General features: G+C 52.4%; 1 protein-coding gene across 1 annotated transcript; it reads right to left on the reverse strand.

The window, feature by feature from the left end:
* Nucleotides 1-1,059: 1,059 nt before the first annotated feature.
* On the reverse strand, nt 1,060-9,566 carry Lrfn1 (leucine rich repeat and fibronectin type III domain containing 1). Its single transcript, XM_035449563.1, has 2 exons — nt 8,161-9,566; nt 1,060-1,966 (listed from the first exon to the last, which is right to left on the reverse strand). Exons 1-2 carry the CDS (start codon nt 9,564-9,566, stop codon nt 1,060-1,062), a joined length of 2,313 nt encoding a protein of 770 aa, XP_035305454.1.
* Nucleotides 9,567-14,090: the final 4,524 nt, after the last annotated feature.

A 14,090-nucleotide genomic window follows, 5' to 3' on the forward strand; every position in this document is an offset into this window, starting at 1 on the left:
AAGGTGAGGGCTACCATGCCCAGCTGAAAATTACCATTAACTAAACGAATCCCCATTTTCAGCCCTTCTGGTTATGCCGGGACATGTCATCTAAGCCTGCTGGCTTCAGTGTCCTCCCCTGTAGAGTGAGCTAACAGTACCTGAACCCTAGGGTTATTGTGAGGATTGGATGATTTAAGGGTTACCCACACCCGTCAGTCATTCTTGGTTTTGCTACTTCCCACCTCTGCCTGCCAGTTTCTCAGTCCTCACTGTCACACACACACACACACACACACACACACACACACACACACACACACTGGTCAGCAGAGCCGCCTCAGACACAGAAAAAAGTTTAATTCTGCTGCGGCGGAGGGTCCCGGCTCCGATAGAGAGGGATTTGGTTTTTGGATTTTGTCTGTGTGGGGATTCATTGTGGGGACGAGGCAGAGGGAAGAATCTGGTCCTTCAGTGGGACCTGCCCGGTGATGGTGAGGAGAGGGAGTCGGGAGGGACAAAGACACAGGACAAAAAAAAAAGGGGGGGGGGATAATAAAGGAGAAAAGAAGACCATGGGACAGAGAAGAGGGAGACGAGTAAGGAAAAAACGGAAGACAGACCACAGTGGGCAGGAAAGACGCGGACACAGAGAGGAGAAAGGAGGAGCCCCTCCCTCCAAACCAGACTAGGTGGGACCAGGGAGGGGGCTGGGGTTGAGGGGACTGGAGGCTTTGGAGGCCGCCGCGGGGCAGAAAGAGATCTAGTCCAGCCAGATACAAGGAATGGGCCCCTCGGCCCTGCCCCAGGGTCCCGGGTTGGGGAGGGGACTCGTGTCTCAGTGCTGCAGTGTGGGGGGGCCCCGCCCCTCCCCGCGCTTCGCTGTGTAAGGCACCGGCTCCGGCAAGGTCCGCGAGCGCGCGGGGCTGGGCGGGGCGGGGCGGGGCGGGCGGGGCGGAGGGTGGAGTCGTGGGGCTCGGCCCCGGACTGCGGCTGGCCCCGCCCCTCGCGCATCCCTTCTCTCCAGCCTTCCCTGCATCCGGCCGGGCTTGGGCGTCGCGGTGCCCGCGCGCCCGCCGCTCACACGGTACTCTCCAGCATCCATTCGGTGCTGGTGAAGGCCAGGCGCGCCCTGGCGGCGCCCAGCCCCAGGTCTCCATCTTCCCCGGCCGCGCCCCCTCCGGCCCCGTCCAGGTGTGGCGTGGACCGGTGGCGCTTTGTCCGCCGGGCGCGGCGCGGGTAACTGTGACTCTGGAAGAGCGCTCCGTAGTCCCCGTCAAAGGAATAGCGTTGTTGTGGCCTCGGCCGGGCCGAGGCGCCCCCGGGAACCAGAGCTAGCGTCGGGGGCGCAGAAGTTGGAGGCGCTAAGGCCCCCGAACGGCTCCTTCGAGGACCGGTCACGGCCCTAGATTCCTCCCCAGAAGTTTCCTCCGAGGGCAGCAAGCACAGCGAGGTGGCGGAGCCACCCAGAGAGCGTCCAAGCACCACCTCCAGCTCAGCGGAAGTCGCCTCGGCCTCGGCCACCTTTGCCTCGATGGCTGCAGGGACGGCCACCTCCCGCAGCGCCTCGTAGCGGTCAGGAGCTGCGGGGGCGGAGGCCTGCTGCGCGCCTGCGCCCGCGCCCGCACCGTTGGTCTGGGAGCACACGTGGCTGACCCGAGGGGGCGACCTGGACGTGCCCTTGATGCGGCGGCTGTCCCCATCGCCGTACACCTTGTAGCGAATCATGAGCAGCACGATGAACACCAGGACCGAGGCTACGATGACGCCCCCGATGGCGATGATCATGGTGCCGCCCAAGAAGTGGGCCCTCAGCGGGCGACATGGCGCGGGATCCCCCGCCGTGGTGAACTGCACACAGCCCACCACTCTGGTGGCCGGCAGAGCGGTGGCCCCGTCGTCGTAGACTGCCAGCACACACAAGTCATAGGCGCGGCCAGCAGCCAGATCGTTCACCAGGAAAGTCTGGCTGGTGGAAGGGATCATCCTGCGGAAAGGAATGGGACCAGGACGGAGTTAGCCCCGCTCTTAACCACACCCCTTCGCCATGCTACTGGTGCCTTCAGCAGCCATTCAAGGCCCTCGTCAATTAATAGATTTGTCAGCAGCCTTTCTGGCTCGAGGCTCAAGACCATGCTCCCTCATCTACACGCCCCGCCTCCAGACCTACTTACTTACCTTGTCATCACCTCCTGGGACTGTCTCTACTCATACCTTGGACAATTGTCACCTGCGTATTATCTACCATTTAAGGAGCTCAGTGCTATGGCCACTCCCCCTAACCTACAAGTTCTTCCTTATTTTAGATGGATACCGAAGTCAACAATTGTTTTATCCCCGCAAGGGCAATGGCTAACTTCCAGCCCCTGGTTTTCATCCTGCCTCCACCTCCTGAACGCTGGGATTTCAGGCTTGCAGACGTGCGTGCGCCACCATGTCCTACTGGTTTGTTTGCTTTTGTTTCTGTGGTGGGAGGACTACACCCAGGTCCTTCTTCAAGCACTCTACCGGTTGAGCTACGTTGCCAGCCATAATCCCACTTGGCATGCACGAATTCTTGCCTTTGACAGAGGAGGCACGCTGCAGGGCATGCCCCACCTTTGGGTAAAATCTCTAGCTCCTGGCTCAGTTTCCCAAGCACCTCAGCTTCTCACTTGCTCCCCTTCTAATTGCACTCTGGCTTACAAGCCATTTCCCTTTGAGGGACCGGGAGACAGCCCCCTCTAGAGGCAACCAACTGTTATATGGATGTATGCTGACCATCGCAGCACCAGAATTCCAAAGATCAATTCACTGACCCACACTCCCCAAATCTCATCTACAGTCGACTAAAATGTAGACAAGCACTGGTTTCATTTTTCTCAAATGAGGCAGGTACATAGTACAGCAAAACCCTTCAGTTAAACACCCGGGAGCCACAACTCTGGGATAGGATCTCTTCTCTGCCCTCTGTGACCGCACACAAGTTTCTTAACTTCTCTGTGCATCATTTCCCTCTAATAGTGACAGTAAGAATCCCCACATCCTAGAGATAGCATGAGAACGAATGAGGTGATATTTCTAAAACCTGAATTATCTAAGGTTAAGGATCTCACTATGAGCTAACATCCCGCCAAGTGTTCCTAGCAGCTCTTGTGGGCTCCTATTCCAAGGCTACCTGCTGCCTTCTACATCTCTCTTTTTAAAAATATGTTTAGTCTACAGCAATACTATCCTTAACAGACCTGACTTCTTCTAACTTACCTTTACTGCTGTGTGTGTGTGTGTGTGTGTAAGGAGGAGGTCAGAGGACAGCTTGCAGGAGTCTGTTCTCTCCTACCACCATGTGTGCCCTAGGAATTGAACTCGGGCCATTAGTCTTGGTAGAAAAGTCCCTTGACCCACTAAGCCATCTCACCAGCTGATCCTCTATGTTCCCCTACCGTCCATCTTAGGGACATTCCCTCCCAGAATGTGTTCTCTTTTCATGAGCATATTTTGAAACAGTCTGTTTTGGCTACTTCCACCATCAGGGAACTCAGGAGTATGGAGTGCACCCTGACTGGCATGCCCAGCACCCAACCTCACAAACTCTTCTCTCCTGCCAAGGACCTTAGTGGCTTACCAGGGATGAGCCCCGCCTCTTCCTCTGCTTAAGACCATGCAGAACAAGCCCCACCCCTTCTAAAAAGCCATGCCTCATCCCCAGCCATGCTTACCTGTCAGAGCTCCACAGGCCTGCCAGCCCTGCTCCTGAGACCCCCACCAAGGTCACCAGGCACCACCCTCCACCCCAAGACTTCAAGCATAAGCCTCACGGTCTCAAAAATGCTCTTTAGTTTCTCATTAGACTCTTTGTTTTTCCTAGGCCACCCACCTCCAGCTGCCCTGACCCCTTTCTAAATTAACTTTCTCTTTTCCTCTGCTAGAGCCTTGGATTCTCCTGCTTTTTCTCCCCAAATAACCAGTTGCTAGGGGCTCCCCCTTTTCAAGGACAGTCACTGGCTCCTTAAGAAAGCGTGAGCCCAGGAGTCTCTCATTGGCTGCTGGGCCAGAGCAAGCAGCCTAGCCGGCTTCTCGTTGGATGTCACCTCAGCCCATGGCTGCAGAGAGGAAGTTAACCCCTACAGTGCTGTCCTATGTACAAGCGTCTGCAATGGAGAATGCAGGCTAGAAAGGGGCCCTCTGGAGAGAAGAGTCCTGGGAACTTGCCCAGCTGGGGGCCATGAAGATGTGTTTACATGCTGGGTCTGGAACTTTCCCCACCCTGTCACACGGTGGCTGTGGATCAGAGAGGAGCAGTGAATAGAGATGGAAAAAAAAAAATCACAAATCTGATTGACAGAAATGCATCATCCATCTCCCCTCCATCCCTGCCTGGCAAACACTAGGTATTCAATAAGTGTGCATTCAAGCATATGAAAAATAGCTCTGCTCCTTTCTGCGTCTGAGAGCAAATGATCTCTCCCACAGAGCCCTAGGTTCCGTGTCTGAAAAGAAAGAGAATGGAGGGTGTGGTAGAGCCCCTGCCTAGAATTCCCCAGTAAGGGGCTGGGGGTGTGGCTCAGTGGTAGAGCCCCTGCCTAGAATCCCCCAGTGAGGGGCTGGGTGTGTGGCTCAGTGGTAGAGCCCCTGCCTAGAATCCCCCAATGAGGGGCTGTGGTGGAGCCCCTGCCTAGAATCCCCCAGTGAGGAGCTAGAAGCATTATAGAGTGATTGTCTAGCATGTATGAGGCCCTGTGTTCCATCAACAGTACCACAAAGAAATGAATGAATAAAAATAAAGGGCTGGCAAGATGGCTCTGTGGGTAAGGGAGCTTGCCACCAAACCTAACAACCAGAGTTCCATCCCCAAGATTCACATGGTGGGAGGACAGAACTGATTTACACAAGATGTCTTCTGATCACTGTATGCATGCTACGGCTCGAATGCCCTCCCCCCCCACACACAGATAAATGTAATTTTAACAATGTTAAATGATGCCAGGCGGTGGTGGCCTTTAGTCCCAGCACTCAGGAGGCAGAGACAGGAGGATCTCTGTGAGTTCGAGGCCAGCCTGGTCTACAAAGAGCGAGTTCCAGGACAGCCTCCAAAGCTACACAGAGAAACCCTGTCTAAAACCACCACCACCACCCCTGCTAAAAAAAAAAAAAAAAAAAAAAAAAAAAAAAAAAAAAAAAAATTAAGTGGCACCCACACATAAGTAAAAAAAATTTTTTAAATGAAATAAATGACGGTAGATGGTCACTGCTACATAGCAGAGTTGGAAATAAAAAGTGCCATAGCTTTGGACATGGTTTATGAAGGCTTCTGTTTGCTGCCTTGGTTTGCTGACTGCTTGTAAGAATAGGTCAGTCTAATCCATCTAGGGAGGGTATCTGACACAGAGTCAACCACGTCATCAGTGTGTGACAATCAGAAGCAAAAGGAAGAATTGTACACTTGGCATAGTCCCTGAAATCTCAGAACATCCTGAGTTCCATGCCAGCCCGGGACTCCATAGTCGAAGGCTAACCTAGGCTACCAGGACAAGAGCCTATCTCAAAACCAAAAGAAAAGCAGAGCCCAGAGGAAAGAGCGGCCCCTGGCAAGCAGAGATGGAGGCCAGGAGACTGGCTTTTTTGTGAAGGGCTGAGCACACTCAAGTTGTTGGGGTGACCAAGAATGGGGTTCTAGACCCACTGGTAACCCAAAGGAAGTGAAGCGTGGGGCTAGGCACTCATTGTAGGCCACTCTGCAATGCACAACGAAGGCAAATACAACATGTGTCTATGTAGCCAATAGCCATTTATCAAGTGCCCACTGTGGGTCATCTCTGCCGTATGCCAGGGTCTGTGGCTGAGAGCCACACTGACAAACTACCAGGTTGGAGACCACAGGACTCAGGCATTGATTTACAAAGGGCCCCCCTAACCACTGAACTCCTCAGGTCCCGGGTACCAATGGTCACTTTGGAAGCAGCTAAGCTGCCTCTTTTTTTTGTTTTGTTTTGTTTTGTTTTGTTTGCTGGGATAAAATCTCACTATATAGCTCAGACAGACCTCAAAGCCACTACATAACCGGACTGACCTTGGCCTGAAGATCCTCAAGTGCCTGGATCACAGACACGTGCCCCATCTGCCTCTCAGCAGTCCTTTGTATCCAGGAAACACACACATTGAATACCTACTATTTCCCAGATAAGGATGGATGTGAGGTAGGTAATTATTTCCTTATAAATTCTCATTTGAGGACAGGGCAGTGGTGGTGCACGCCTGTAATCCCAGCACTCAGGAGGCAGACACAGGCTGATCTCTGTGAGTTCCAGGCAAGCCTGGTCTACATAGCGAGTTCCAGGACAGCCAGGGCTACACAAAGAAATACTGTTTCAAATAGTAATAAATAATAAATAAGTGACTTTCTGTGTATTTCCATCTTATCCTTCTCTTTTCTTCTCTATAACCTGCAGCCACGCCCAAGTCAGGGCCCTGTACAGGGAAGTCTAAGTGCCTAATGAGGGCTGGATGGAGAGAAAGGAGAGACGGATGAGAGAGAAACAGGCAACAAACCCGGCCTGGACAAGGCAAGGCAAAGCAGCTGACGGCTATCTATCTACACTGCAGGCCTGTTCACCCTAAGACCGGGGCGGAAATAACTTACAGATACTGATTAGTGTTTTTGTCAACTAGGGTCATCTGGGAACCTCAACTGAGAAAATGCTTCCATCAGACTGGCCTATAGGGAAGTCTGTAGGTCCATTTGCTTGACTAATGATTGACATGGAATGGGAGGGCCCAGCTCAGTGTGGGTGGGGACACCCTTGGGCAGGTGGTCCTGAGTTATGTAAGAAAGCAGACAAAACACACCATGGAGAGGAAGCCAGGAAGCAACACTATTCCATGGCCTCTGTTTCAGTCCCTTCATCCTGGTTCCTGCCTTGAATTCCTTATCTGACTTCCTTCATTGATGGTCTGTGACCTTAGAGGTATAAAATAAACCCTTTCCTCCCCAAATTGCTTTTGGTCAGAGTGGGGCTTTTTGTTTGGTTTTGGTTTTGGTGGTCATAGTGTTTTTTGTTTTGTTTTGCTGTTCTTGCTTTGGGACAAAGTTTCTCTGTGTAACTCTGGCTGGGTCTGAAACTCCCTCCATAGACCAGGCTGGCCTCAAACTCAGGCATCTACCTGCCTCTGCCTCCTAAGTGCTGGGATTAAAGGCGTGGCATGGCTTGGTCACAGTGTTTATCACAGTGATAGAAATCAAACTAGAACATTACATTTCTATTTTTCCCATGCTTTTTTGCTTTGTTTCTATAATCTATCCAATTGGAATAGTAGTATTGACATAAATAGAAATGTAACTATAAACACATGTGTTTTATGTGCCACAATGTTTAATTGATGGGATTCATGAACAGAGGCCTCTGGAGTGCAAGTGATGCGTTTAACCATGAACCCTGTGGGGTATTTGTTGTTTGGGACTGGGAATGGAACTCAGTGCCTCCCTCAGCTTAGCAAGTACTCTACCACAGAGCCACGCCCCCCAGCCCCTCACTGGGGGATTCTAGGCAGGGACTCTACCACAGAGCCACGCCCCCCAGCCCCTCACTGGGGGATTCTAGGCAGGGGCTCTACCACTGAGCCACGCCCCCAGCCCCTCACTGGGGGATCCTAGGCAGGGGCTCCACCACTGAGCCACACCCCCAGCCCCTCACTGGGGGATTCTAGGCAGGGGCTCTACCACTGAGCCACACCTCCAGCTCCTCACTGGGGAATTCTAGGCAGGGGCACTACCACTGAGCCATGCCCCCAGCTCCTCACTGGAGGGTTATAGGCAGGGGCTCTATCTTACTATAACTGGGATCCACCTCCAGCCCTCTTTTTTCCACTTTCTAAATTTTGAGACAGAGTGTCTCCAAACTGTCCAGGCCAGCCTTGTCCTTGCAATCCTCCTGCCTCGGCTTCCCAAAGGCTAGGATCTCAAGCCTGAAGCACCAGGCCCTACTCAGTTTTATAACTCCATTGCCCAGCCCTTCACTGGCTCATGTTGTGTTGCACAAACTTCTAAGCTCAAGAAAAACACAGCAGAGCAGAAAAGAAGGAGGTATCCACAGGCCTATCCAAAGCCGCATCTAAGCAAGGTCAAGGGGATGGACGAGCAGATGGGACAGAGGGCAGGATGCTAGGGCTGGAGAGGAGTTCCTGGGGCTTCAGTAGCGCACTCACCTGTAGACTAGAGAGTCATCCGCAGAGCTGTTGTATTGCACTTGGTACATGCGGATGCCAGGCACTGGCCTCTGGGCCGGCCAGCGAATGAGCACAGAGCTGGACGTGAGTTCGGCAGCCACAAGCCGGCGTTCAGTGGCTGAGTCGTTGGCACCAGGTCTGCCTGGTGTGGCGATGTCGGAAGAACCAGGCTCAGTGAGAGGCGGCGGAGCAGCCGGCGGGGGCGCCATGAGTGGCAGAGGTACCACGCAAACCTCCACCGGTGCAGTGGCTTCCCCCGCAGCATTGGAGGCTATGCAGGTGAAGGTACCGCTGTCCCTTAGGGTGGTGATGGTCACATCCAGCGTTCCGTCCCCACGGACCCGGGTCCGGCTGGAGTTCCCCAGCAGCCGCCCATCAGGTGCCACCCAGTGCACCACGGGCTCAGGGTCACCCACCGCCCGGCAGCGCAGACTGACAGCCTGGCCCTCCACTACCAGGGCCTTGCCCCCTGCCTGCCGCGTGATGAGCGGGGGCTCACATAGAAATTCCTCCTCCGGGATGGACCAGAAGTAGCGGTCAGTGAGATGCTCAGGAGTGGCGCATGTCTCCAAGTCATCCTCCCTGGTCAGACGCCGTAGCCAGAGCAGCTCGCAGTTGCAGTGCAGCGGATTGCCACCAAAGCTGACGGTCAGGGGGGTGGGCGGCTTGGGCCCCCCACCCTGGGACCTCAGGAAGAGCCCGTCGGGGGGCAGTTTATGCAGACGGTTAGAGGTCATGTCTAAGCGTACAAGTTTATGCAGCTGCACGAAGGTGCCCTCGGCAATGTGATCAATGAGGTTGTGGTCGAGCGTGAGGGTGTTCAGATTGACCATCTGACCCACCGCCTCCCACGGCAGTGCCTCCAGGTTGTTGTAGGACAGATCCAGGTCCTCCACAGTGGACAGAAAGGCGTCAAAAGCTGCCGACTCCACCTTCCGGATCTGATTGTTGCCGAGGATCAAGTGGCGGAGGTTACCCAAGCCCCGGAGCTGGTCCCCACGCACCTCTGCCAGGCGGTTGCTATCGAGGTGCAGGGCCCGGAGAGCACGGAGGTCAGCAAAGGCGCCGGGTGCCACCTGACCAATAGTGTTGCGAGACAGGGTGAGGTGGACCAGGCTGGTCATGTTGGCGAAGTCTCGACGACGCACAGCGGCAATGAAGTTGTCGGTGAGCCGCAGCTCGACCACACGCCTGTCGATGGCGGGCGGCACGAAGAGCAGGCCGGTCTTGGCACACAGCATGGTCAGCGTAGGTGCCACGTTCTGGCAGATGCAGCGACCAGGGCAGGGTTGGCCGCGAGATGCCCCTGCCCAGAGCAGCAGCAAAAAAGGGAGAGCAGCAGGTGGTGGCGAGAAGAGCCCAGAGGAGAAGGGGCCTGGAGCCATGGTGCAGCGGGGAGGCAGGAGAAGCAGGAGTTGAGACCTGGAGGGGAGGAAAATAGTCAACTATTATGGCTTGGTCCCCACCCCTGCAACCCAGGGATGTGCTGCTGAAAGTCAATTTGGATCCTTTAACTCCCAGTGAACGAGCTCTGGACAACAGACTTCAAAACAGCTGGCACCAACGGCCATCTTTTCCTTCTTTCCTTTCTTTCTTTCTTTCTTTCTTTCTTTCTTTCTTTCTTTCTTTCTTTCTTTCTCTTTCTTTCTTTCTTCTTTTTTTTTTTTGAGACAAGGTCTCACTATATAGCCTGGGCTGACCTGAACTCACTCTGTAAACCAGGTTAGCATCAAACTCACACAGATCAGCCTGCCTCTGCCTCGGGAGAGCTAGGATTAAAGGCCTGGGACACCACCTGGCCTTTCTTCTTCTGAGACAAAGTATCACTGTATCCCTGGTTGGCTTTGAATTCAGTATCCTCCTGTGTCTGCCTTTTAAATGCTAGGATTACAGATCTGGGCCAAAATACCCAGATCTGATTACAAAATTCCCATAGTAATTGGCAAATCACCCCTGCTGTTATTCTGAAGTCTTCTACCCTCCCACCTGTCAAGCTTCTAGGAGCTCCCCAATTGCCCATGACCTCCCAGCCCACCAGATATTCTGGAATCACTGTTGGCTGGAATTTAGGACCAAGGATGTCAAACACACACTCTTAGTTTGAATTCCAGCTATGACACTTACTAGCTGTGTGACCTTGGGCACGAGTCTGAACCTCTCTGAATCTCGGTTTCTTCATCTGTAAAATGGAGAGAAGAAACATGCTTTTGGTGAAGACTATGTACACTCATGAGCACAGCTTTTAGAACAGCATCTGCCACATACAATATTCGAAGTTTAACACATAATAAAAATTATTAGCTGCAACCCCAGTGGTGCCTAATACATTCTAAGTACAGAACTATGTGCATTATGGTAAGAGTGAGTGCTTTCATTTTTTGTTATTGTTGTTTTCCGAGACAGGGTTTCTCTGTGGCTTTGGATCCTGTTCTGGAATTAGCTCTTGTAGATCAGGTTGGTCTCGAACTCACAGAGAGCCTCGGCCTCTGCCTCTCGAGTGTTGGGATCAAAGGCGTGCACCACCACCGCCCAGCGAGTGCTTTCATTTTAAATATTATTAATATTGTGTATGAGAGGCAGGGTCAGAGGACAACTTGGTGGGACTGGTTCTTTCATTCCTCCTTCACATGGCATCCGGGAATTGAACTTAGGTTGCTAGGTTTGTGCAACAAGCTCCTTCACTTAATGAGCCATCTAGCTGGCCTACAGGTGCTTTAAATCAAACATATTCAAGGACAAATTCCAGTTCTCTCATTTACTAACTCTAGGAGACCACAGTAATGATTCCCTCACCTGGGCCATAATTTCTTTATTTTTCTCCCTTTTTAAAATTTTTGTTGTATGCCGGACAGTGGTGGTGCACACCTTTGATCCCAGCACTGGGGAAGCAGAGGCAGGTGGATCTCTGTGAGTTCGAGGCCAGCCTGGTCTACAGAGTGAGTTCCAGGACAGCCTCCAAAGCCACAGAGAAACCCTGACTCCAGAAAAAAAAAAAAAAAAAAGAGAGAGAAGAAGAAGAAGAAGAAGAAGAAGAAGAAGAAGAAGAAAAGAAAAAAAAGAAAAAGAAAATTTTTGTTGTAGGATCTGGGTGGTGGCTGTACACGCCTTTAATCCCAGCTCTCAGCAGCCAGAAGCAGGTGGATTTCTGTAAATTCAAGGCCATCCTGGTCTACAGAATGAGTTCCAGGACAGTCCGGGCTATTAGAGAAACCCTGTGTCGAAAACCAAAAAGAGAAAAAAAAATTGTTAATTTTCACTTGTTTTGTTTGCAGTCTAGTGGTGTTATTCTGTAGTCCAGAATGATTTTGAACTCACAAATCCCCCCAAGAGTAAGTTTTGTTGAGACAAGGTCTCACTCTGTAGACCAGGCTGGCCTTGAATTCAGAGATTCACCTGCCTCTGTCTCCCCAGTCCTGGAATGAAGGGCATGTCCACCACAGCTATCTTGTTCTTTATGACCGGATACTATGTAGTGCATGCTGTTCTAGAACTTGCTACACATTTGAGACTGGCCTTGAAATCTAGATCTCCCTGCTTCAGCCTTCCAAGTACTGGAATCACAGGTGCATGCTACCACACCTGGACAGGCCAAAATGCCTTGAGCCTGTATATTAAGACAATAACATCCTCACTGAGTTTAATCACAGGAACCACTGAGTAGGGGGCCTAGCACACAGTAGGCACTCACTCAATGGATAATAAGGTCCTTCACCTAAATTGGTGGACAAAACAAGACAAAATGGAAAAGGTGGGAAGAGTCGGGAGTTAACCTCAGTCTGGGGAAGTCCTCTTCTGAGTATGGCTTCTTTCTGGCTTTAGCTGAGCTCCTGAGCAGGGGTGGCCAGTACCAACAGTCGGTACAAAGGAGGCCCTATACACCCACCTGCGCATGCGTGCATACACACTATGCCTCTGCTCCAGGCAAAACCTTCCGGCGGGGATTCCCCCTCCGTCAGCTGCAACCCACGACATGTCAGCTCCCATCACAACACAGGGTGGGCGGTGGGGGGGGGCAAAGAGGAAAGGATGGGAAGGGGGGCGTCCTTGAAGCTATTTTCATCCCACCCTGCCCTATGCCCCAGCCCCTGCTGACCAACCTCTAAGGAATCTGCCAGTGGTGGTGGCCATACGTGACATTGATCTTTTTGCCCAGGGGAAGAAAATCGGGACCGAGAAAGCTAGAGAAAGTCTGAGAGAGCCAGAAGGAAGCAAGTGGGGAGGAATAGAGGGAATGACTGAAAAGGGGCAGGGCAAAAAGAGAAAGTAGCTCCCTCCCCAAGGCAGTGAAGGAAACTCCAGGTATGGCTCAGCAGAACATGTGCCTGGAATCTCCCAATGAGGGCCTGGGGGCGTGGCTTGGTGGTAGAGCACCTGCCTAGAATCTAGCAATAAGGTTGGGGGTGTGGCTCAGTGGGAGAGCACTTGCCTAGAATCTCCCAATAAGGGGCTAGGGGCGTGGCTCAGTGGTGACATGTTTGCCTAACATGCTTGAGGTCCTGGGTTCCCTCTCCAGCACTGCAAAAAGAGGTCAGCTAGGTATGGTGGCAGACACCTGTAATCCCAGCACTCAAGAGGTTCAAAGATGTAGGCTAGCCTGGGCTACACGTGGAGACCTTGTCTCAAGAAACCAAGAAGGAGATGAAAAGACAGGCAACGGTGGAACAAGGGAAAAAAAAATCTGAGTGAAGAAGAAAACACAGCGCGGAGCGTTGGTGGCACACGCCTTTAATCCCAGCACTCGGGAGGCAGAGGCAGGCGGATCTCTGTGAGTTCGAGACCAGCCTGGTCTATAAGAGTGAGTTCCAGGACAGACTCCAAAGCTACAGAGAAACCCTGTCTCAAAAAACAAAAACAAAACAAAGGAGAAAACACAATAAAGAGACTGAGACAGAGAGATGGATAAAAGACAAGGAAGGGGAGTGAGAAGCAGAGGAAGGAAGAAACAGGGATAGGAGATAGAAATGGGCTGCAGAGAGAGACGGAGGCAGCGCCAGGGCAGCCCAACGCCTCTGCACACCCCCATTCCCATTCTGCCTTCCTTTCCCTCTAGGCTGCCGTTCTGTACCGACTTGGAACCAAGGTCTGGGAGGCAGGCCTCCATCTTTAGGAGCTCTGTAGGGCACCTGATTGCTTTGGGTCTCTAGGGCCCAGAACCCTGTTCTATGAAACAAGCAGGGAGTTTCTCCTCACACAGCTGCAGCAGACTCAGGTAAGACAGCTGCAATGAAAACAGCCATTGGTTACCCCAAGGCACTGTAGCACCTCTCAAGTTAGAATCCCATCCCTCTGCCAGGGTTCACACCCCGAGTCCCAGCTGTATGTTGCTTCGATGAAATAATTGTGCCTCCTTGCACTCATCTGTGACAACGGAGATACCTAGCTACCTCACTGGGCTTTGTAGCTGGGCGTTGGTGGCGCGCGCCTTTAATCCCAGCACTCGGGAGGCAGAGGCAGGCGGATCTCTGTGAGTTCGAGGCCAGCCTGGTCTCCAGCGAGAGTGCCCAGATAGGCTCTAAAGATACACAGAGAAACCCTGTCTCGAAAAAACAAAAACAAGAAAATCCCAGCACTCGGGAGGCAGAGGCAGGTGGATCTCTGTGAGTTCCAGGCCAGGCTGGTCTACAAGAGCTAGTTCCAGGACAGCTAGAGTACACAGAGAAACCCTGTCTTGGAAAAACCTAAAAACAAAACAAAAAGAATATTTTGTAACATGCTTAGCTTAGCCCCAGACTATACAAATGCTACATTAATGTTCGATGACCCTAACATTGTGTATGTGTGAGATGCTGGGGATGGAATTCAGGGCCTTGTGCCTGCTAAGCAAATGTGCTATGGCTAAGCCACACGCCCTAGTCCCTCACTAATGGATTCTAGGCAAGCGCTCTACAAGTGAGCTAGTCCCTCCTCCT

This window comes from Cricetulus griseus, chromosome 9 (genome assembly GCF_003668045.3).
Source record: "Cricetulus griseus strain 17A/GY chromosome 9, alternate assembly CriGri-PICRH-1.0, whole genome shotgun sequence".
Taxonomy (NCBI): domain Eukaryota; kingdom Metazoa; phylum Chordata; class Mammalia; order Rodentia; family Cricetidae; genus Cricetulus; species Cricetulus griseus.

Excerpts from the sequence above, each read along its gene's own strand:
- Lrfn1 (XM_035449563.1), bottom strand. The coding sequence starts at position 9,566 with ATGGCTCCAGGCCCCTTCTCCTCTGGGCTCTTCTCGCCACCACCTGCT. Across the intron at positions 1,967-8,160 it reads GATGACTCTCTAGTCTACAG|GATGATCCCTTCCACCAGCC; the intron begins GTGAGTGCGCTA and ends TCCTTTCCGCAG.